We start from the raw sequence: 24,628 nt of genomic DNA, 5'->3' as shown, positions 1-24,628 counted from the left end.
AGTGGAATTCATTTATTGGCTTTTCAATAAGTGAACACTTGAGTTAAGCTAGAACTTCCCATTTTTAGAAATGCTAGGATTGATTTTCACTTTAGAATTTTGCTTCTGAAATCTCTTAATGGTGTGGAGATGGGAATTCACTTAAAAGAGAGAAAATGTAAAATATATTTTGAAACACACATATGAATGACAAAAACTTTGAGCTGAATTGCTTGCAGTGTCTAATGTGACATTCTCTTCATACCAGTACACCAAAAATTAAAGCCATCTGCTTAGGTTTAAAAGGCAATTTCACTTCCAGAATGGCAAGGCCAGAGAGTCTCTGGAAATGGTTTGTTTGTAACGGATTTTAAAATTTGGATGAGTGAAAATTATGAATCTCACTCTGAAGAGTAGACTGAGGAAAACAAATGGTTTGATTTTGTTTTCCCCAGCAGCTTGGAAATTCTCCATTATGTCCTACAATTAGTGCTTATTCAATATTGTCCAAACTTAATAAGGTTAAAATAAGCTTTCTATGGTTCATACATAGTGCTTAAGGATCTATTTGTCTGAAAGTGATAAACTTATAGCACAAACAAGTAGAATACAGGTTATTTTCAGGCAGGGGTCACATGTATGTGCTTTTTTAGCCCTTTGTTGAAATAATGCCTTTAATTCTATAAGCTGAGTTAGAGGCAAACCTATCTGTACAGGGCCTCTGAATGTAAATAAATACAGTTTCCTAAGGTCTCATGTCTCCCAGAAAGATTAAGATTTGGCCTAATGATGTAATAGTATAGAAAGTTTACGGGAATAATGGTTGAAGTAAATGGTGAAATCTTGCTCTTCAGAATGAATAAGGAGTAACAAAATCCCAAACAGAACTGAAGGCATTTAGAGTTGCCAATGCATTCCTAAAATGGGCAACAGGGCAAATAGGGAGATGGAAGGCTGCTGATGGTGGTAGTTGGTGGAAAAGAATAGAATGAAACTTGCTAGTCGTTCCATGTGTAAACGCTGCCTTGAGGAGTGAGCCTGGGATCGCGAGGTCCCCAGCAGCTCTGTTTACCTGTGTGTCAAGATAGAGGTGACTCTGACTTATTACCCAGAAAGTCTTGCCTTCTGCCCCACTTATCTCAGTGCCCTTTTCTCTCTGACACAAACTGATAAGAACCTGGAAATGTGGGTCAGATGCTGCGCGTGGGGAAGTCCCCAGCCACAGCCCCGTGAATAATTCTAGAAAAGTTCCAAGCAGTTCTAGAGAAAACCTCTGTTATTTCCAGAGACAGCGTTCTGAACAGGAGCCTGTTAGGACATGCTGTGTTCTAAAGTGGGGACTCAATGTGAGGTCAGAAACGTGGAGGTTGAGTAGAAATCGGGAGCCTTAGTTTGCACTCTAAAAAAAAATCCATTCTGTTGCTGAGAAGTGAACCATACTTCAGTAGGATTGCATAGGACAAGGATGTAGCAAATACCTCTGCATTACTGTTCTATTCCAGTTCATAGCAACATCTGCCATATTTCTAGGCCTATATCTATATTCACTTCAAAACAGGAAGTCTGAAGGCAACATAAGTGAAAAGATTGGTTTTACTAAAATAAAATGAAGAGGAAGTAGCCAGAGAATCTGAGACACGATCTCCTTTCTTTTTTTAAGGTGCGGTAGGTAGAATTTGAGTCTGTGTGTTCTTGATAAACACATTAGGGTTATTGGGGTTTCTGTTTTTCATGGTAATGTGTGCATTTTCTGCATAAAGGGAAGCAGAAGCTGAAAATGGCATTATTTGTCCTTGGGAAGGAGGTGCAGTCCCGTAATAGACATCCCACTCCATATCACCTCCTCCCACTACTAAGAAAGACAAAACAGTGTTGAATGGCTTGTGAAAAAGCTAGAGTCTTAATTCTCTTTATTTATTTATTGTTCAATAAACACTTCAAGCACTTACTTTGTGCACTTTCTAAGAAGGAAAAAGCTAACCTGTCTGGAGAAAAGAAAGATAATAAATGGAGAGATAAAAGGAAAAAGCAACCACCACCATCAGCAACACTTGTCATCTCTTCTTGGGCTCTTAAGGAAAAGAACCAACATATTTGTTGAAAATAGGAGAATACAAAATAATACCTAAAACTGAGATTTTAATCCAGATTAAACCTAATACATATTAGGTTTTATTTGTTTGTTTTATTATTTGTATGGGGGGATACCAAAGCAAAGTCAATAAACTTATTAGTCAAGAGTTTTCTTAATTCAAAGAAACTTCTCAGGAAAACCATGCTGTTTGACTCAGCATTGGACACATGGAAAATCTTGCTTCTAAACTGTAAGAAACAAACAAATACATCACAACCAACTTCTATCACTTTGGGAGAGAAGTGTCTGAAGGTAGCCTTGTGGCACTTGACTGGGACAGGGAGGTTGGACCTACCTTTACGTCATCCATCAAAGCCATGGAGGCTTGGTTCAAATAGCTAAGATCCTCACCCAAACTGAAGTTCATGGCAAATGTCGGCGAGGGGACGAATCTATGCTTTTGCTAGAAAGGGCAGTTTATACACCTCAAGAAAGGGCAAGATTCATTTGGAGACGATTTTCCTTAGCAAACCTTGTTGAGCTCATCTTGTGCCAGTCACTGTGCACACCGCTTACCTCCAGGGGAAAACGTGGACAATCAAACAGACCATCTCAATGTAACATTGTAGGGGGTGAGGCAGAATTACACGCAAAATGTTTCATAAATGCTAATGTTGAGTTTAAATGCATAATGAAGGATAGCAGTTAGTTAGTTTTCTGAAATTTTGTTCTAATGGTCAATTTGGGTTTTAATGGGCATCGGATGGGAAATGTTTCCAAACTACTATGGGAGATACAACTAATGGGAAATGTGTTGCCATTCCTGGTGGTCAGATTTATGCCACTGCCTGATCTGTTATACAAGGGAAGAATTTCTGTGGACAACCTGGATTGTTAATGTCAAAGTGAAATGGTCATCACTAAATGAAAGGTTGACTTTCATTTCGTGTTATCATGACCGCAGCCATCAGTGTCATGCTGTGAGCAATGCATTAGTTCAACTATCAACAACTAGCTGAGTGACGACAGCCAAGTCCATTAATCTCTTGAGACCATGGCTTGAAAGCACTGTATTTAGGGTTTATGAATAAAGCAATACAGAAGCATTTTCTTTTACAAAATGCTTTGATTCAACAATGATATGAGTGCCCACTGTATGCCAAAATTTAATCAGTAATATCTTTACACACAAAAAGAAGGGTTCCAGATATTCTTTTCTTGGCAATGCTGTTTGCTTGAAAATTTTACCCTATGGTACCCTTTCTGTCTACAGCTGTCTTCTGCCTTGTCCCCACAATGGAGCTGATTTTAGGCTAAAGATGAGTGCATAACATTTGAAATACTTTCAGATATATGAGAGGCAAGACATTATTTAAAAGTAAACTCTTGGCCACCATAGTAATAAGGATCTGACCTCATGCACTCATGAAAAAGGAATGTGCTAAAAAATAATTCAGCATACAAGCTGCATTTAAAGTGACCGCAGTGTCATTATATGACCAGTCCTCATCTGCTTGTCCCTGTATGGAACATTCTGTGCAGGACAGTGCTGGCTACTGATTTTTCCCCCTAAAATGAATGGTAAATTCAGTGCTTATGAAAGTAGAAGAGTTGGCAGGAAAGTGCAGACTTGTGTTTACCCACAGGTGGTGATTTTAACTCATGCAGCCCAAGTCTCCATGACCAGCCCTGCTCTGTGATCCTAGAACAACTGACGCCAACGGCAAATGCCATGTAGGGACCATCTTAGTACGAGTCTGGCAAGAGGGTGTGTGTCAGTCTTGGGGGCAGTAGAAGAAGAGACATGTGATGGATAACATGACTGTTTTTCAAGAAATTTAGTTCTAGTGTGTAACTTACTTAACATGAATCTCCTTCTCATTAGCCTTCAAGAAATCAGATTCAATAAGGTGACTTGCGGATGTTTAGGCAGCACAATAAAATCGGGAGAGAAAATGAAATACCTTCAGAACTGTGGTGAAAATGTAATATGATTTGAAAGTGAATGTGGTTTCAGCTTTCAAATTTCAGAAGTTATATGAATTCCTACTCATTTCTACTAATCCACAAGAGAGAAGCTCAAGATCTGCTTTTTTGAATTTGAGCTTAAAAATTAATTTCAGTTTCATTAGGTGCCATTTGTTTATTTTTGTTTTTATTTCCATTTCTCTAGGAGGTGGGTCAAAAAGGATCTTGCTGTGATTTTGCACAGCAAAGGAAACCATAAACAAGATGAAAAGACAGCCCTCAGAATCGGAGAAAATCTTTGCAAATGAAGCAACTGACAAAGGATTAATCTCCAAAACATACAAGCAACTCATGCAGCTCAAATTCAAAAAACCAAACAACCCAATGCAAAAATGGGCAGAAAACCTAAATAGACATTTCTCCAAAGAAGATATACAGATTGCCAACAAACACATGAAAGGATGCTCAACATCATTAATCATTAGAGAAATGCAAATCAAAACTACAATGAGATATCATCTCACACCAGTCAGAATGGCCGTCATCAAAAAATCTAGAAACAATGAATGCTGGAGAGGGTGTGGAGAAAAGGGAACCCTCTTGCACTGTTGGTGGGAGTGTAAATTGATACAGCCACTATGGAGAACAGTATGGAGGTTCCTTAAAAAATGAAAAATAGAACTACCATACGACCCAGCAATCCCACTACCGGGCATATACCCTGAGAAAACCATAATTCAAAAAGAGTCATGTACCACAATATTCATTGCAGCTCTATTTACAATAGCCAGGACATGGAAGTAACCTAAGTGTCCATCAACAGATGAATGGATAAAGAAGATGTGGCACATATATACAATGGAATATTACTCAGATATAAAAAGGAACGAAACAGAGTTATTTGTAGGTGGATGGACCTAGAGACTGTCATACAGAGTGAAGTAAGTCAGAAAGAGAAAAACAAATACTGTATGCTAACACATGTATATGGAATCTAAAAAAAAAAAAAAGTGGTCATGAAGAACCTAGGGGCAAGATGGGAATAAAGATGCAGACCTACTAGAGAATGGACTTGAGGATACGGGGAGGGGGAAGGGTAAGCTGGGACAAAATGAGAGAGTGGCATGGACATATATACACTACCAAACGTAAAATAGATAGCTAGTGGGAAGCAGCTGCATAGCACAAGGAGATCAGCTCGGTGCTTTGTGACCACATAGAGGGGTGGGATAGGGAGGGTGGGAGGGAGGGAGATGTAAGAGGGAAGAGATATGGGGACATATGTATATGTATAACTGATTCACTTTGTTATAAAGTAGAAACTGACACACCATTGTAAAGCAATTATACTCTAATAAAGATGTTAAAAAATTAATTTCAACCTCAATAAAACTGTAAAACAAACAAATACATAGAAATAAATTTTGTGATTTTCCCCCTACATTTAAAAAGTACTTAACATTTAAAAATACTTGCTCTAGCAAGTATTTCCTGGCAGTCCAGTGGTTAGGACTCTGTTATTTCACTGCCAAGGGCATGGATTGGATCCCTGGTTCGGGAACTATAAGCCCTCAAGCCATGCAATGCAGCCAAAAATAATTTTCAAAAAATTTTTAAATAAAAAGAACACTTGCTTTGTCTACATATTACATAGTCAATTTTAAGTGGGTTCAAACTGCTATATAAAAAAATAATGTTCCTGGGCATATCATTATAATTAAATCAACATCAAGTCAGAACGTATGTACTAATCTGTGGTGTCAAGCAGGATTCTTTCACCAAAGCCATATACTTACAGGGAACAGCACTATGGGCACAGTTAGCGTTACAGCCACCAGGACAGCCAGGCGTACCATGAGGAGAGGGGTGTCAAATGTGTACACTTTGCTGTAAGCATGAAGCAATTCATCTTCAACTTCTCCTGCAAAGAGGAAGAGGAGAATGAGTTCACTAGGTGTAGTCAAATCGGCACTGCTTACCGAAGACAACGTTTTATAGAAGGAACACAGTATAGTAGAAAGAACCCAGGTCTGGGAATCCAAACACCTCTGTTTTTATCCTGTCTCTTAGGTTATGAGCTATATGACCTTTGTTCAAATGAACAAAGGGGCCCTGAAGCTTGTAAAGTTGCAGGAGGTAATATAAAATTGCTAAGGCTCTTCTCTAGGTCATTTGCATTGTGATAAATCTTTCTCTGCTATACAGAAGCACCACAAAACAGAGGACAGGCTGAGGTCTTCTGGTTGAAAGGGATGAAACAGCCAAGCCTCATCAGCCTGTCCACCTCCCTCCACCCTCACCTGCCCAGTGAGCCCCGAAGCAGCTTCTCCAAACCCAGCATGGAAACCCTAGGACAAATGATCTTTAACATTTTTTCAAACGCAACCATTATGACTCCATCATGACACTGACAGACATACTTCTGGGCTTTTTCAAGTTTTTGTTCGTCTCACTGAGTTGAGACTCATTGATTAAGTAACAAAGATGAATTAGTATGATTGTTATAGGGTCTCCCAATGAATACCGCTATAAGATTAAGATGCTGCCCTCCTGGCAAACACACTTCTTTCAGAATTCCAGGCATAAATGACAAGGAAATGCTTACAGAATCAGATGTACACTGATTTTCCCACTACTCCCCTCAAAATCAGACAAAAGGGGTTAAAAATACTTTCAAAGGCATTGACCCAATTTTCATTAGTTTACAACCAGCAAAGAGTTAATGCCCAATCTAAATCAGTGCTTGGTTAAAAGCCAAATATTAGTCAAAAAAAAAAAAAAAAAAAAAACAAGCAAATGGTGCCCCTTCCAGTCTCTTCCTACCCAATTTGTCTTGCAATCAATTTAATTTACCAAGTCAGCAGGGAAAAAAAAATGCAAAATGTTAGAGAGGCTTATTTTAAAAATATATTTATGTTGATAACATTGTGTTAATGTTTGATTCCCTGAAATTTGTCTGTAGGGCCATGCTTCGTCGAAGAGAGGAACAATCTTGCTCCTTTTGTGTCCTGTTAAGATGCCAGAGAGGATATGTTTTTGGCATAATCAAACGTGGCCATAGTCACTTTGTTTTTTGATAGTACGTCCCCAGATCGAAAGGAATTCTGTCATGCCCTTTTTTCTTAGGAAACCATTCACTATAACAGAATGGAATGAGATAATCCAGAAAATTTGTATAATGCTCTAAGCTCCCAGATTTGTCTTGACTGGTAAACAAGAAGCAGGTTCCAACTCAAGGACTTGGTACTTTTTCTGCCATTTGCTTGGTAGTTAGTTATTCCACTAAAAGAGCTTTACAACATGCAATCTGATTCACTCTCACAGTATGTATGTAGATTTAGATGGCTTAGAAAATCAAGCCAAAGAAATATCCTCTATCCCCTAAGGGAAATAATTAAATTAGAGGGACGGTTTTTACAAAATATGTGTGAATTCACAAATTATTAGAACCTGTTAGGCAGCCTGGTTCAGTTTCCATTTTCTTAGGTCAAATGAGACTAAAATAGCATGATAATTGAGCATGTTCGTCTACAGATCATGCTGTTTATTGAGAGTAATTAAAAGAATTATACCTACCCGGATTAATGATCAGTCCAACTAGGATTTGCACAAAGAAAATGACTTTGACAGAGTGACCTACCGTAAAAGGTTAGGTAACCAAAGAGGGCAGCGAGCAGGTACATGACGAGCATCCCCGTGATGGAAACATTTGACACTGTTTGCATCTTCCTCCGGGACCGACTGAAAAGAAAAAGAACACCGAGCTTTGGTTTTCTGAACAGATGAAAATATCACTACTTACAATTAAAATTTTAAAAATAATAAAAGAATGTGTGCCTGTGTTACTCATTATAAAACCACATTTCTAGTGCAGAAACACAGTTTATTTAAATTTGCCTTAGGGAGTTATGGAGGATTTGTTTCCATTTTTCTTAAATGCTACTTCTTTAGTCTTAGAAAGGACTATTTTCCTGTATGAGGATCAGTTTATTTTATGTTGATAAGTATGCTTGTCTATTGACTATTTAAGAATGTAATTAGCACAAAGGTCAAACTGGCTCCTAATGTAGAAAGACTTCCTATTTCATAGTGAGATAGATTTGAGGACCAGAATCCACTAGAAACTGCAAAGCACTACTCCCAGGAGTCCAGACAACCTGAAGCCTGACAGCATTACCTGGACAGCTTCTGGAAACCATTCTAGAGGCACCTGGCTGCTGCCACTGGGGTAACTGCTATCACTTCTCTGTCTTTCGGCTCAGATCAAGTGTAGAGTAACTGCTACATGGGATTTTCCAAGTCAATCAAAGACATCAAAATAACTGAAAGTGCTCTATAAGTTTTTTAAGAGGTAAATCTGAATATATGGGGCAAGTTATTGTTATTTAGTGAGAACAAAGACTGAGGTTATTGATGTCTGGATAAAGAAGATGAGAATTATAGGACCACCTCCCCTCAGGGTAAAGGAAGAAGCTGTTGTAGTGGGCTCAGACCCACTCATCCCCAAGGGCATGTTAACAACCTCAAAGGGAAAAGAGTATTAAGGGATCATAGAATATGAGCTGGAAGAAAGAAGATTGTCTAACCAGTGTCTCCATTATACAGATTAGACTATGAAGGCCAGATACTGGCACATCCCAGTGGTGGAATGTCTTCTAGGCAAGGGTTAAAGACTGACCATAGGTGACATCAGTGGCTTAGCCAGGCCACCCTAATAATAATTTTTGGTCTTCACGGGTGTGGGTCATTTCCAGTTCAGGGGACCTCACTTCTTCCCACCAATATTCAAATTCAAATCCCTCATGCTTGCCAAAATCCTTACAGACATTGGCTCATCCTCCCTCTGTCCTGAACCCCAACCCTGGATCCTTAGGATGAAGGAACAGGAGAAAAGGAAGCAGTGAGGGGGCTGATTCACACCTTTGTGGTGAAAGCACATTACTGATGAGTGGTTATAGCATAAACCTCCTGTGAAGGCAAAGGGGTAAACTATGCTTCTGTATAAAGCACCTTTGAAAATACGAGCACATTTTCAAAGCAAATTAGAACGCTAAAATGATGGCTGCCTTACTCTTTGAGTTCACTGTAGATGGGAAGGACCTCAGGGTGGCATACAAAAGCAAATGCTAGGATGGGAATTGCATAGGCCGTCTGAAAAACAAAGACAACACCGCATGTTTAGCATTTCAACACAGAGAGCTACCCCAGGCCATCTCAGCTTGTGAGATAAAAACTCAGAGGCCACGTTGCTAGGCTCTTAGAAGCCTAGACCTCTCACTTACCCGGGAGTTGAATACAAAGTATTTGGGCTGACACTTGTCATCACTGTGTGCTTCATACTCTACTCCACTGCCATGAATAGAGCCCTTGGCCTGTTTCTCATCTAGCTCTGCAGGATTCTGGTGGGTGTAATCCATCATGAAGTTCACACCACTACTCTCAGAGTTGTTGGGTAACATCATCACGTGCATTGGAACTGTATTGTTGAATGTCAGATTCCCAACATTGTGATCCAGAACAGGCAGAGGGCAGGGTATTTGGAATTTCTTGTAAATCACCTAGACCCGGTCATTAACACAACAACAAGAAGTCAGCCTTTTGAGGAAAACAATGAAACAAAAATCCCTGTGGGTGGTTTATGGGGTAGAGGTGAGGGAACTCTGCTGAGGATTCCTTTTAGACTAATGGACAACGGAGACTCCCTCTATCCTCAGTTTGATGTAAGGAGTTGGAACTATGGTTGGCAACTCTCTCCCTTAGAGTCAACAAGACAGTATTTTGCGTGAATCTATCCCAAACTTCATGCATACTCTTCCATGAGAAAGATGATCATTTTCTTGCTACATTGCTTCTCTTTCATGTCTTCAAACTAATGAAAATATGGATCATCAGGAAATTCCCCCCTCCTCCTTTGCCTCTTTGGGGAAATGCTATATAAATTTTGGCGTTCATGATATTAGCATAAATCCCCCCTTTTGGAGGGGAGAGGGAGTGGGATGGGGAGAGGATTTCTTTCTTTAATTCCGCTGTGGTCACCTTCTCTTCATGGGTAGAATGAGTAAGAGAAAATGGCTGATTCATGTAAATATGGCTAATTCTACAGCCTACTCATTTATCTTCTGGGACTCTTCACTTCTTTTTCCTCCGCCTGTCTAAATACTGGGTTGTTGTCACATTTCTGCTTGAAGTGTTCCTTTCATCCAAATATACATTCAGTATGCCTAGAACATACTATTAGCAATGGTCTTGACATTCTAACTCAACTATTTTTAAACTCATGACTGTTCTTTTCTCATTCCAAATTAGAATACAAGGAAATTGCTTGTGATGCAAGAACTATTTCATGCTAATGATGTGCTTGAACAAAAATGAGGACACCAATTCAGGCACTGAAAGCATCACACCCCTACCAAGTTACAAGGATCATGTCAAAAATCACTTACCACACTGACAAAAAACACCATGCAGGTAAGAGAAAATCCACTGGTATAACCAAGGTAACCTAGGGGTTAGCAGAGAAATTCCAGAAGGTGAATATGGCATCCACAATCAGCTTACCTCTTGGAAAACAAAATGAAAATAAAAATGGAAAATGACTTTACCTAAATTTTTAAGAAGAGAAAGTGGAAGAATGATTCCAACTGACACAAATATGACGAGGTAGTTGCCATTGACATACCATTCTCTAGAAAAGAGAGACCAGAATATTAGGATCAGAAAAGACCAAGTAGAATGAGTCTCTTGATGTTACAGAGAGAGCAGAAGACATACCCAGTATTTTCTTCAAGTCCCATGAACGCTCTGATTACTTCAGGTAGTTCGTATTTAATAATGAAGAGGTAGCTTGACATGGCTAAAATGGAAGACGTGAGAGCTTAGTGGTGTGCACGGCACCAAAGTCACAGGCAAGTTGTGAGAAGTCCAGGCATTGGTACACCCCTCCTTCTCAGTAATTCCCAAAGCGAAAGAAAAGCCACCCACTATGTATTCTGTACTGTTTCCAAGTTCTTCTCATGAATAGACATTCGGCCCTTTGGCTCTTGCCTACGGACCTTTGCTAACAGTATCAATGCTGATTCTGTGTTAAATCCAGCTCTGAGGTTTTCAGTGAAGCTACAGTTTCAAAGTTTTTTTTCCTGGAGTCATACTGGATTGATAAAAAAAAAAGTACAAGAGAGGATAGCTTCTCTAACCTTTGTCAATGAAGTTTTTTCTATATCCTTTGTCCAAATAAGAAATCATACAAAGTGGCAAAATTTCTTGAACGTCTAGATAAGTGATGTATGTGTGATCACATACTCTTCTGAATACCTGATCTATAAAATCTATAAACCCGCTCCTTGGAAAAATAGTTATGCATAACATACAATTTTGCCTACAATTGTAGGGATGTATGCAACATCCCTTTCCCAGGTCCATCCACTCAGTGAAGAATAATACTAATTTGCTATTTCACACGTGATCAAAAGACTCAATTGAAAATAAAACTGACAAGTTTCGCATTGCAAGTTTTAAGTGTGTGCTACATCCTTCTGGTGAATTTTTGCTAACAAGACATTTGAAGCAGATATCTAAGTTGCAGATCGAACTATTAATAGTTTAAAAATATTTCCTTAATCTCAAACGAAAGTAATAACGGTGATAACAATTCCCCACATTGTTTAGTTCTGCATGTAATCAGCTGAAAATCCACATGAAAGAGCAAGGTGCATCTTATCATCTTCATTCCACAGCTGAGGATATAAAAATTTTGAGAGCTTAACTGACGTGTCCAAGATCGCACAGCTTGAAAATGACAGACCACATCCAAAATATAAGATCCCTGATTTCAGGCCAGTGTGTCTTCTCTATTGTGAAATGAAATGATTTTTACAATACCTGATGTGTCTTCTGTAAACATGATTTGGTTAATCTTTACAAAGACCTTGGCTAAAGCTAAATCTTACAGAGGGTAAACAGAGGAGATATTTCTGATTAACTGGTTCAGCGAGGTACCATTCAATTTTAGAGCTATTAGTTGCTGACTCTCAGTGATGTCACCACTGTTAATGTGTTTGGTCTTTGAAAATTCAGAATGATCCAGACCTGTCTGGGTAATGTCAACATTATTCTGCTAATGGTCAGTGTTAATTTTTCAGGGGATTGAGAAAATGAAACGTTCTAAATGTGGAGTTGCTAAATACAGAAATACAAGTGATTTCTTTTAGGCCACAATAACCACTAATCACATAGAGTAACCAAAGTGAGAGATTTTCAAGAAAGGTGTATGAAATTTCATCTCACTCCCTTAAAGCCACACTGTGGGGTGAGGGCCTTGACGGAGAGACCATGTTATAGTTTATTCCATTGTTTAGAAGCATAATAGTAGCTATACTTGGAACAATAGACAATGCTGTTGCCACTCAGCCTGTTGAGCTCAGGGCTAAGCATGTGTATGTCCAGTTAGTTCAGTGGTCCAGACAAGTATATTAGATCACCTATGAAGAGATCCTATGAAAGGTTTGATATTTTATATCTTGATAAGGCTGAGAATTTGAACCAAATGTAAAGCAGTTTATTTGGTGGGGAATGGGGGACTTATATGCTTGGGACACAATGCCAGTAAAATGAATGAAACAATTCCAGTGTTACTGCCAAATTCTACCCAGGACTGTAGTCTTACTATACAAAAAATATGAAAGACATAAATACAAATCATTAAGATATGACTGATTTTATTTATCTGCCTACCAACTATCCGTTATCAGGAGCAGGTATAGTTGGATAAAGGTTACTAAAGAAATTGCTGCATTCTAGAAATGCTGGATAATTCCAGTGATTTTATTAATCAAGAAGAATGACCTCCTTGCAAGATCTCTGTGTAAGTTTATTTATTGCAGAGTTGTTTACAATAGTAAAAAACCTGGAAACGATCCAAAACTGTTCATCAAGGGATTCAGTAATCCAATTATGGTGTATTTATACAATGGAAAGCTCAAAAGCCATTAAAAAGAGTAATATGCAAAAACATTCAAGGCATATTGTTAAAGAAAAAAAGCAAGCGGTAAATCGGTATTAGAAGATGATCCTGTTTTAACAGTAACAATATATTTGTTAAATTTGTCATAGAGGAAAACCTGGCATGGGTTTTTCTAAGGATGATTTACATAAACATTTCTTTGTAATTTATATATTTATATAATGTTTTTATCTTTCACAATTAGCGTATATTTGTCTTATAATTATAAAAATGCCATTTAAAAACAACCAGGAAGGCTCCAGTGACATGGATATTGAATCTAAGAACTGGAGAGGAAGGGTGCATGTACTGAACCTGTATTATTATGACACTGTGAGGAAGAGCTATTACTCTCAATTGCATAGGTGGAAAAATTGGACTCAGAGGTGTAAAGTGATTTTCCCAAGGTCATAGATAGTGACAGAAACAAGCTCAAATTCAGGTGCTATCAGGCGCCAAAAGTCTATTCTCTACTCATGGGTTTTAAAATGTCTTTTAAAAAACAGTGACATACCAGATATATACAAACAAGGCTAAGGGAGCCCAGAAGAGCTAGTACCTAATAGCCTAGAGAATGATGGATCATGGAGCAAACAGAGAGGGAGAGCCAGAGAATGTGTATGTGTTAGGTCTGGAGAATTGTAAAAGTAGGGGAACTAAATATAGTTTGTTATAGTATGACACAGGACACATAGGGAACAGATGATAGATAGATAGGTAGGTAGAGAGAGAGAGAGAGAGAGAGAGAGAGAGAGAGATTGGGGTTTGTAGGAAAGGTATCAGAAAGGTAGGCAAAGGAAAGATGATGAAAACCCTTATATGTCAGACTAAAGAGTTTAAATTTTATCTTGAACATCATGAGGGCATGCTGAAGAAGTTTATGCATGTGAGAAGCAAGAGTAGATCTGAATTTGAGAAAGTTCATTTGGAAGATGAATTACAGATGGAAGAGGGGAAACTAAATACAGGAATAACAGGTAGAGGTCTACTGCAAAAGTCGGAGCAGAAATAGTAATCACCTGAAGTGTGATAGTGAGACTAGAAGGAGAGGAGAGATTCAAAGGCTAAATAAGAGAAAGAATGGATAAAAACTGGTATTTGATTGGATTGTCAGGGTTAGGGAGAGAGGGAAACGTTTAGGCTGACACCCAGATTGCTGGCTTAAGAAACTGGGCGCTGCTGGTATTGTTCACTGAGATGAAAGAACAGAAGTATAGAATAACAGGTTTGGGGACTGGGTAGGAGGTGAGGAAATAAGTTCTACTATGTGGTGATATAGTCCAGGTCGTGCAAGGAGACTTAGCCAGTAGGACATCTGAAATATGGGTCAAGATGCCTTTTGAGGGTCAAAGACACGATAGGACCAGTGAAGCTGGTGGGCATGCATATCATCTGGAACACTATTAAAAAAATGTACTTCTCGGCTCTCCTCTGGAAGGGATCATTCAGTAGGAATTAAAAGAATCTGTAGAACAAGAAATCTGTGCTTTATAATGCTTCCGACGCCTAGCCAGATTTTTGCCTTAGCACAATTTCTAGGGATACTCTACAGTGGGCGGGCTCTGTGCAGGCTGTGTCTCAAGGACCCCCAAATTTGGCTATGTGCCTCAGATACTAAATTTTCCCTTTTATGAAATAAACTCAATCATACATGTGACACATCAACTGTTTGGGCAATGACAGATATAAGCACTAATGCTTTAACTTTTAAAAGTAATAATTAAAGCCATTTGAAATCAAGAAAGGTTTTATTTTATGTTTTAATTCTAGAATTTATTTGGTAGGGTTTTATATAGTATTTCATTTCTTAGATATTGCTATTTTCAATTAAAGAGGGATTAAGGAGCAATTAAAGAGCAAATCTATTTAGGAAACTCTACTTTTGAAATTTAAAAATGATAAAACAGCTATTTTTCTGTATTTAAAGGGCCTGTTCATTGCCATTGAGTTTTCTTATTTCTTGAACATCTTTTTAGAAAGTTTAAATGGTTTGTTGAAAGCCAGATCCTCTTACCTCCAATGTTCTGCATTGTAATGGAAATAAAAGCTCCGATTTTCCCAGGCCATCCAAATGCCTTTTCACCTAGTTTTTCATAAATTAAAGATCCTATAATCAAAAATGAAAAGAAACTTGTTTAAAAAAAAACTGTCTTAGTGACTAAGATATTTCGATGTAATTCTCCACTGGAGCCTCAAACATGTAAATAAACACCATATAGAAATTACAAACCCCAAATACGCAATCTCAAAAGCCATTACAAAATATGGTAAATGTTCTCCAAACAAGAAGCGATGCCTTCATTCATCTTGGCTCCAGGCAGCAAGTCAGAACTGTTATTTCTATCATCCACCAAAAGTCTTTTTCTCTATTTGGCTTGAACCTGAGCAGGTTGACTTTCACTTGTCTCACTTGCCCAGATAACTAAAAACATGGAGAGACCATGTGATTGGGGTTAGAAGAAAATGAAATGTAAAATTGACCAACACCATCCTATAGGTATAGAGCTAAAGGCTGAAATACCCTTTAATGAGAATCGAAATAGCATGTCTTAGGTCTAGGGAGTGGCATACCTCCTTCCTTGGCAGTCTTTAATAAAAGATGAACTGAATAGAGAGAGAGGATTGCCACGGCAAGCAGCATGATTCTGTGAAGGGAATAGAGAGGAGACAATAATGTTTCTATAAAAAATAAGATGTAATAATATTAGATGTTACAATACATTATTACACTGGTCTTTTCAATCATTAACTTTCCAAGAGTATGTGGATTTGGGGGAAGCTGAAAAATTCTTTTCAGAACTCCACCAATGCCCTTAAATGTCCCAGAACTGGAATTGGCTTTATTTTATCGGCCAAAACATACTATTGGAAGTTCCTAACGCACCTTTTTTAGTCTTAGATTCTACCCAATAGTAGAATCTGGTTTATAACTTAGATGCTAAATGCATAGCAAAATTAGCAAATACTTACTCAGCATATGGGTATATGTACACCATATCTGCGTGATATTCCCATGAACATTTATAATTGAAGGGCTATTCAATGACCTGACTAAACATTAATCTAAAATCTAGAAATACAGAAGTCAAAGCAAATTCTGAGCTCCGTTACTACTGAGTCTGCATATTAGATGACAGTGATCAGATGTGTGAACCAGAGGGTCTGGCAATCGCCTGTGTAATAGAGAAAACAGAGAAAGGTAAGTCTAGGGTGCGGGAAAACCTTTGCTGTATTCAGAAAAATCATTTCTGGTTCAGGACCCTCCACATGTCCACAGGCATATATGATTTCTTTATGTATACAGTGATCAATGCTTCTCCAAAAATCAAGAATTGGACAGCAAAAATAAAGAGTGTAGATAGAAGCATCTATATAATAAATTAATGCACAATACTAAACTTTACCTGAAATTAAAAAAAAAAATCTTATCCTTTGTTTAATATGATGAGAGCATACCAAACAGTCTCCCCTCACTTGATCTAATTCTTTGGTAATTCCTTGGGAAGTCAATGTTACAAATGTAGACTTAGACCGAGTTACAAATGTTATAGCTTTTCTAGCTCTATTGTACTGTTTGTTTGTTTTTTTTTCACAAAACATGTTCACCAGAACTGCCTAATCAATGTCTTATTCATACATTTTTCCATATACGTTATGAATTGACCTGTTTTTAAAGAATTATGTAATTCAGATTATATAATTTTGTTCCCCGGAAGAATAATAAGCGTACCCTGTATTCTAAATACATTTTCTGCTTTGGCAGAAAATACTAAAAGTAACACCGATGAAATCCTGTGTCACTTGTTGGGAATTGAGGGAGATTGCTGAATCCAGTTTGGGCTACTTGGATACACAAAACACACCTCATGATATCTAGCTATGTAATTGTTCTGGCCAAATTAATCTGCTAAATGTTTACAGGCCTGAAATGAGGCTTTCAGTTTTACAAGTGGAATATTCTCCTGCCATGAAAATGAACTCTAGGATTGGGGGGAGTGTTTCTTTCTTTTTTTTTTTTTCCTGCGGTACGCGGGTCTCTCACTGCTGTGGCCTCTCCCGTTGCGGAGCACAGGCTCCGGACGCGCAGGCTCAGCGGCCATGGCTCACGGGCCCAGCCGCTCCGCGGCACGTGAGATCTTCGCGGACTGGGGCATGAACCCGTGTCCCCTGCATCGGCAGGCGGACTCTCAACCACTGCGCCACCAGGGAAGCCCCCTAATTAATTTTAATGGTATGTGTAATTAGTAAGGAGAAGGCAGTCTTTTGTCTTAGAGATAGTGTACATTATAAAAGTGTACAACTATGCATATGAACATACCTCTAGCCATTAGGAGTCAGAAAATTTTTAAAACTTACTTTATTTCAAACATGGCTTAGAAAAGTAAAGCTGATATCAAAAGCCATTCAGCTAAAAAATACGACACCTAACAGTTCAATCAAAGCACTGACACGATATAAATATTTATAGTTCAGCCCGATCCTTAGCCCTCAAATAGCTGTGTGATTACCTAATCATAAGTGATATTCAGAACACAAATAGCATATATTTATAATATAAATGTTGCATTCTTAGACAGTTATTTAAGACTCCAGCACTGCATTAGGGGTTGTGATCTGCATTCATACTGATGCCTGACTAACATTAGACTTTATTCTTGTGAAGTATTTCACTGCCACCAACTGTGTCTTTGAAAATACCAGGCTGTGCGTAATGCACAGATGTCTGTGGCTGTCCGTCACAGACAATGTGGTGTCCAGCCTCCAGGTTGGCTATGTGATGCTGCTACCACTAGGCAGCATTTGACCAAGTTTGGATAAAGTGCATTGGTTTAGGTATAAACTTTGGCCACTCTGCAAAAATCTCCGCGTCAAGCACTGTTTCTAGGTCTTGGGGATACAGACGTGCAGTGAGTAAAAACAGACATGGGCTCAACCCTTTGGACATGATAGTCTAGCAAGGGAGACAGACATTAACCAAATGAGTCAGACGACCGCACTAAAATATTAACACTGTGATGAGTGTCTAATAAGGTGGTTTGTCCAAGTCATGGAGATTGGGGGAAGGCATAACTGAGGCGAGGCTGAGCTGAGTTATGAGGAGTTAACTAGCTGAAGAGGAAAGGAAAGAAGGTTCCAAGATCACGTGCAAAGGACCTGTGGTGAGAGGGAATGGCACCTTCATGGGATGGAGAGAAGGTCACTGTGCCCAGTATACCTTGTATATAGGGGCACAGGAGATGGGACCAGGGCATGCAGGACCCTGTAGGTCTGGTTTGGGAAGGGATGTTTCTCCTAAGAGTGTGTATAAAGTCAGATTTGCTGCCGGGAAAGATCTTTGTAACTATTAAACACCAAATTATTTTATAACGAATTACTTTGTGAAGTGGTTTCTATGGACTGGTAGGGCTGTTCCAGCAGTTTGGGGGATCGGGCACATAAACTTTCTGCCATTTGGTTAGGGATGGCTGGTTGAACAAGTATGGTGATTAGACTGCTCTGATTATTTTTGTTGCTGTTTTATTTAAAAGGAAGAGAATATGTTAATATTCTCTCAGATTATTCCTATTCACAAAGATCAAACTTCAGATTAATTGAAAGGGCACCAGGTATGCATGGGCTTTGAACCAAGTGGAGATATGTCCATTCACTTACATAAAAAGGATGATCCCTGTGTTGGCCATGGCATAGGACAGGCCCAGGATTCCACTGCCCATGATGGCGTTACTCAGATTGAATGAAGACATTCCAAAGGAGGTGGTTCCAGGATGCTTGAAGACAAAGGGATGCGTGACAAGCAAATATTTGCCAAAGGACGAACCTTTTTTTGGATTATTCTTATCCTATATTATCTTTACTGGAGGAGACTACCGTCCAATAGGTAAGATTAAGATAAAATCACAGTGAATAAAAGTCATGACTCAACTTCAATAAAAGTGTATAATTTTCAGTGGAATGTAGTACTTGATTTAAGCAGGGGTCTCAGTAAAAATAAAAAATACAAGTTGAGTAACATAAAGAAGGGAAAACATGTAGGACTGCAGATTACATTTGGGTTAGAATGATTTCTCCAAAAAACAAATAAATTTCATAAATGATTTATGCAGCCATATGGCGAACAGGAAAAACAAGCCCTTATTCCAGTAAGGGCCTGAATAAACAGAGAATGTGCTGATCAAGGCTTGGAAAATTTCAGTCACTTTGTTTTCGCACAGAGACCCAGGTAGATCAGACATCCTCAAGTCCTGTTTACTGCCAGAGAGCAGAAAGTCACTTACATGTTCATCGTCATAATCTGCCAACTTCTTTTTCCCCAAAAATCCATTTGTCAGAAATTTCTGACTTTCAGCATCTTCATTAGTAAATTGACTGAACACACACACACAAAGGAAAAGAAGACAGTAAAAACATCTGGTAAATGCTCTGAGTTATACTTATGTTTCAGGTGATCTGTCACTGAATTAGGAGAGGAAAAACAAGACACTTAAGACTTTTTTTTCTCTTCTCCTCCACATACTACTGTTCCTTCCAGACCAATGACTGAGCCCCATTTATGAATATACTTTGGGAGGGAGGCAGAAAGTTATGAAGGAAGAAAATATTTTTTTAGTTGGGATCTTTTATAAGCCACATTTCTTCTTCACACATTGACTATGCAAAAAAAAAAAAGAAAAGAGAGAGAGAGAGAGAATAATTAGAGCTAATTTTGTTGCCATTTCGAGCCCTGCCAAAGAAAGGGAACAGAGTAGTGACTGAGTTTTCTCAACTGCTAATATACCACGATCAGAGGATCTTATTAATTCAGTAAATATTTATTAAGTGCCTTGGCAATGTGATCCCATCTCACTTGATGCTCAAGTGTCTCTGTGAGAGAAACTTCCATGTCTCTGCTCTAAATATGCAGCGACTACGGCTCAGAAGAGTGAGGTATCGTGTCCAGACGCACCAGATCCCAGGTCTAGGGTCTCCCACAGCGCCATGCAGCCCTGGGCAGGGCACTGTAGCTGGTATTTTCCTCTTTTTTGGCTCCATCTTTTTATACACATATCCCTTGCTGGAAAGGAGTTGGATGGTAGCTCTGTGCTGTGTTTGGTTGTGTGTGAGTGTGTGTAGTTTAATTACTCTGAAAATGTACTTGAATTGTTAGACAATGAATGAAACTAAGAAAAACATTAAAGAAATCCAATGAATTAGTAGAAGAGTTGGGAGGACTTTAAGATGTCAGTATCCATGGAACATTATGACTGCGGTCTGCTTGGTACAGGCTGGAAGCTGCACATCCCCTGACAGTACTGGTCGGCTCCTGAAGCTCTGTGCCAGAGGTTTTGAGGATATGGATCTAGTACCAGTCACGTTTCCGAAAGGCTTGACTAATGAGTTCAGCTGCCACCATTGCATTCTTTTTTTTTTTTTTTTTTGTGGTACGCGGGCCTCTCACTGTTGTGGCCTCTCCCGTCGCGGAGCACAGGCTCCGGACGCGCAGGCTCAGCGGCCATGGCTCACGGGCCCAGCCGCTCCGCGGCATGTGGGATCTTCCCGGACCGGGGCACGAACCCGTGTCCCCTGCATTGGCAGGCGGACTCTCAACCGCTGCGCCACCAGGGAAGCCCCACCAGGGAAGCCCCACCAGGGAAGCCCCACCACTGCATTTTGACACTGCAAAATATCACACAGGCTTTCTTTTTGTTACAGGAAATGCTCAAATATGTATACTTAGTTCTTAAAAGTGCTTTGTAATTAGATAGATCGCAATTTTAGGACACTTCTTGCATGAGAAAGTAAAATAAAATGATTGGAGAGTATTTTATTAAAATAACCCTTAGAAATATAAAAGGGGAAAATAATTATTATAGATCTGTACAATTGATCTCTTATAATAGAAGCTACTTCTGAATATACCTTATGAGAAAGAAGGATAACAAGGTTACTTTTTGAGAATAGAGAACAATATAAAGTGTAGATAGAACGAGCAGACAAAATCATGAAGTTTTATGTGCTTTTCTAAAACTCAAGAAGTGGATTTTCTTGAACCTCATGGTGTACAAGTTAGGAACATATCCTGTCATTTTCCTCCTATTTCTGGAAGGAAGTATAATGTCCTCAGATGCTGCCTTCTTCCATCTCTGCACTTCTGCACTCCCCCTCCCTCTTGTGCTTTATTTTAATGTCCGTAGTTAATATACTTGCTATGTGGAGACTGGTACACAATGTTCATAGTTGGAAACGGAGACCATAAAATGAACTGGAGCCCCAAATGGACCTAACGATTATAAAAACAAAAGTGTCATCTAGATTTAAACTCTGGAACATTCAATGTTCTATTTTAACCTTAATCAATAAGTTAGAATCCTTTAGTCCATGAGTAATTTTTAAATGTTTAAATGTGAAAGTAAATAGACTTTCTCCTTTGAGGCATTTGCATGATCTTATTTTGGCATGAGATGAGTTGTAGTCATAAAACATGCCAAGATTGTATAAAATATACGAGAAATGTCCCCAGTGTCTTCAATGATTTAATACCAAACCCAGCATATATTGAAAACATAAGTATAATGATTCCAAATAAATGTATTATGTTGAACTTCCCTCTAAATTTACATTTAAGAGATCTATCCAAACATAAACAAAACCCATCTTTTTAAAGTGATCATACAATTGCAAAATGATGACCCACTTGAGTCAGGAGTTACAAGCTAGGTCACTGTAAGTGTTCCAGAACACATTATCTGAAGCTAACAAAAGCATTCTTGCTCTTTCCATGACGGCTTTCAGAGGACCAAATGTCCTGTAGGACTGTTCTTAGGACCATGTCCCCTTCAGCTCTGCCACCTCCATAGAGCTCATATCTGTGTGCATCCTTCTCAGAAACAAAAGAGCCCTCAGATTTGATCAATTTCCTGAGGGTGATGAAGTGGAGGAGGAAAAAGAAAAGTTTACAGAGTATCATCTATCTCAAAGGCACTCACTTAATCCTCAGCAAAGTAGGCGTTGGTTTGCCATTCTGCATTTTCCACTGAAGCTCAAAGAAGATAAATATCTTCTCCAAGATCAGATAACTCCTCTGCAGATTCCAAAGCCCTGGTTCTACTACATTGTGCTTCCTCAAGGGTCACCTAACTAGAAAGCATCATATTTACATCTCCAGAGTCTCTCTCGTCCGACAACACTAACGTTTACTACTGCACTGGCTTCTTGGAGGAAGAGCAGTGCTTCCTCCCGACACCCTTCCTGGATGTTGTGAATGCAATAAGATGTCTTGGTTTGAGGATAATATTCTCTACTTCAGACTGAGATTTGGTCAAATATTCACTTCTGAATGTCTTAAGTCGTGCATAATTTGTGTTATATAATATTTTGTGAGAAATTAATAAACTTATCAAATAACAGTTGTGCAGCTACTATGTACCAGGTAGTACCATTAACATGTTGTAGTGGCATCGTGAACATCTGGACAGGGAGAGGTTACACAAAGCAGGGGGTGGTCACTTCTAACTGGGGGAAGGTTTCACAGGAGAACTAACATTGAGCTGAGTCTTGAAGGATGAGTGCAGTCAATAGAGAAAAAGGGGAAGGTGAGTGGGTAATACTAAAATAAAAGGGCATTCCAGGCACACAGAGCAGAGTTAATGAAGGAACAGGAGCTCTGAGTGGCTCGACAAGGCTAGGAAAGAGGATACAAACAGGGAGCAGGGCAAGAGATGGACAGGAGAGCTGGATGAGGGCCAGATCATGCAAGGCCTTATATGCCAAGCAATGTATGTATAGTCTAATCTTTCTCCTATAGCTAATGGGGAACCACTGAAAGGGTTTACCCAGGGATGGAACATAAGTCAATTTGCAATTGTAAAAGATTACTTTTGCAAGGGATGTGCAGGGCTAGTTGGAAGAGAGCAAAATATAAGACAGGAAGACAAATCAGGGCTGTTCTAGTAGACAGGTGACAGATGATGAGGGCCTATAATAAGATGGCAATAGAATAGGTACAGACAAGTGGGTAGATTTGAAATATTAATGAGGTAGACCCAACCAGATATAGTCGAACATTGGATGTGCAGTTTCGGGGAAAGGATGAGTCAAAGTTGACACCAAACATCCTTTGATTGAGCTCCTGAATGATAGTGATGACTTTCACCAAGATGGGTTTGCTTGAGGAGGGACAGAGTTTGAAGGGAATGGCAGTAGTTCAATATTAGACATTACAAGTTTGACTTTATCAATGAGGCAATTCAGACACATGAATCATCCAGTAGAGATGTGTAGTAAACACATCTGTGAGTTGAAATAGAAGTGGAACCAGCGGAAGATATGGCATATGTTCAGTGGGTGAAGCCTGATGGCTGTGAATAAGCTTGCTCACAGGACACTTTTAGCCAGAGAAGAATCCCTGCAGAACTCTGGAGATGTAGCAACACTTACAGGGCAGTCAGAGGAAGAGGAGTCTGAGAGAATAGTCCAAAAGGTAACAGAAGTGATAGGCTAATATCATTTAAATTATTCTATATTATTAATAGGGACAAGAACACTGTAACTGCAATTCTAAATTAATCACACATAGATTGACATACAATAATAATATAATAATGTGTACTTCAGGATCAGGGAGTTGATGTGTTAACATCAAAGTCATTGTTATCTCTCAAATAGGTAATAAATCCAACTTTTCCCAACAAAAACCTTGTTTTCCATGTCCATAAAGGTCTCTCATTTTTCCATGGAACCTGGTTATTTTAACCCCATACCTGCTCATTGCTGCCTTTTCTAAATTTCCCATCCCGGTGTAGCTATCTTGAATACTTTCTCCACTGATGCTCTCATCATCAGGTTCGATGTTGACATTGCTCAGTTCCATGGGATCCATTTGAGCTGTCAGCGCTTTCTTGTCCGCACACAAGCTCCTTCAGTGTAAACAAGATACTGTACCTTCAGCTTGAGGCTCTTCTACTTGGAGTTATGTTCAGAACACTCTGTTCTGCACACAGAACACAAAATAAATCATTATAATTTACTTTAAATTAGATAAATAAACACTAGTCACCTATTTGTGTATGTTCTCTGTAAAAACATGGAAAGGAAGTAAACTCCTAAAAACTTCACATAAACATGTCCCCAAAGGTTCCATTACCCAATACAAAAAAAAAAAAAAAAAAAAGAAAGAAAATGGAAGAGAAAAAGGAAAATTCTTAATAAATTGCCAAATCAGCAGGTATTTATAGAATGCCTATGTGTGGCAGGTGCTTTGCTAGTCACCGTAGGAAGAAAAAAAAATCTTAAGACATGGCAGCAGTCTTTAAGAAGCTTTAGCTATTTGTGAGCAGATTGCATGACTTAAAAGGGCGACAATAGTAAACTGTTGATAAAGGAAGATCTGCCAAGGCAGAATCTACCAGTGTCTCTACCAGCAGTAACACAGAAAATTACTGCTTTAATTTGTTAATTGGGCATGAAAGAATCAACACCACCAAAATGCTTGATAACATGCAACACAGGGTAGGATCAGCCTCAGGGAACCACTTTCCAGGCACTTGGATCATGAAGCCAAAGTTAAGAATAGTAACCAAAGCAAGTACAGGTTTATCTTTGAATCAGCCTCAGTCACCATTTATATAAAGTTC

The 24,628-nt window shown here is 38.9% G+C and overlaps 1 protein-coding gene across 1 annotated transcript in view; it reads right to left on the bottom strand.

Moving 5' to 3' along the window:
* SLC38A4 (solute carrier family 38 member 4) overlaps positions 1-24,248 on the bottom strand; it is a 28,294-nt gene extending 4,046 nt beyond the window's left edge. The window contains exons 1-12 of the mRNA XM_027093510.1: positions 23,756-24,248; positions 19,295-19,385; positions 18,672-18,787; positions 15,591-15,664; positions 15,034-15,126; positions 10,793-10,874; positions 10,624-10,706; positions 10,465-10,523; positions 9,304-9,579; positions 9,093-9,172; positions 7,662-7,762; positions 5,818-5,942 (exon numbers count right to left, since the gene is read on the bottom strand). Of these exons, the coding sequence (XP_026949311.1) occupies positions 5,818-5,942; positions 7,662-7,762; positions 9,093-9,172; positions 9,304-9,579; positions 10,465-10,523; positions 10,624-10,706; positions 10,793-10,874; positions 15,034-15,126; positions 15,591-15,664; positions 18,672-18,787; positions 19,295-19,385; positions 23,756-23,874 (1,299 nt within the window). The 5' untranslated portion in view covers positions 23,875-24,248. The remainder of the gene's footprint in view (positions 1-5,817; positions 5,943-7,661; positions 7,763-9,092; positions 9,173-9,303; positions 9,580-10,464; positions 10,524-10,623; positions 10,707-10,792; positions 10,875-15,033; positions 15,127-15,590; positions 15,665-18,671; positions 18,788-19,294; positions 19,386-23,755) is intronic.
* Positions 24,249-24,628: the final 380 nt, after the last annotated feature.

The sequence above is a fragment of the Aethalodelphis obliquidens genome, unplaced genomic scaffold (assembly GCF_003676395.1).
Source record: "Aethalodelphis obliquidens isolate GAN/ISIS:26980383/991018 unplaced genomic scaffold, ASM367639v1 scaffold84, whole genome shotgun sequence".
NCBI lineage: Eukaryota > Metazoa > Chordata > Mammalia > Artiodactyla > Delphinidae > Aethalodelphis > Aethalodelphis obliquidens.
The sequence above is the reverse complement of the archived record's forward strand: the minus strand, read 5'-3'. Positions and strand labels throughout refer to the sequence as shown.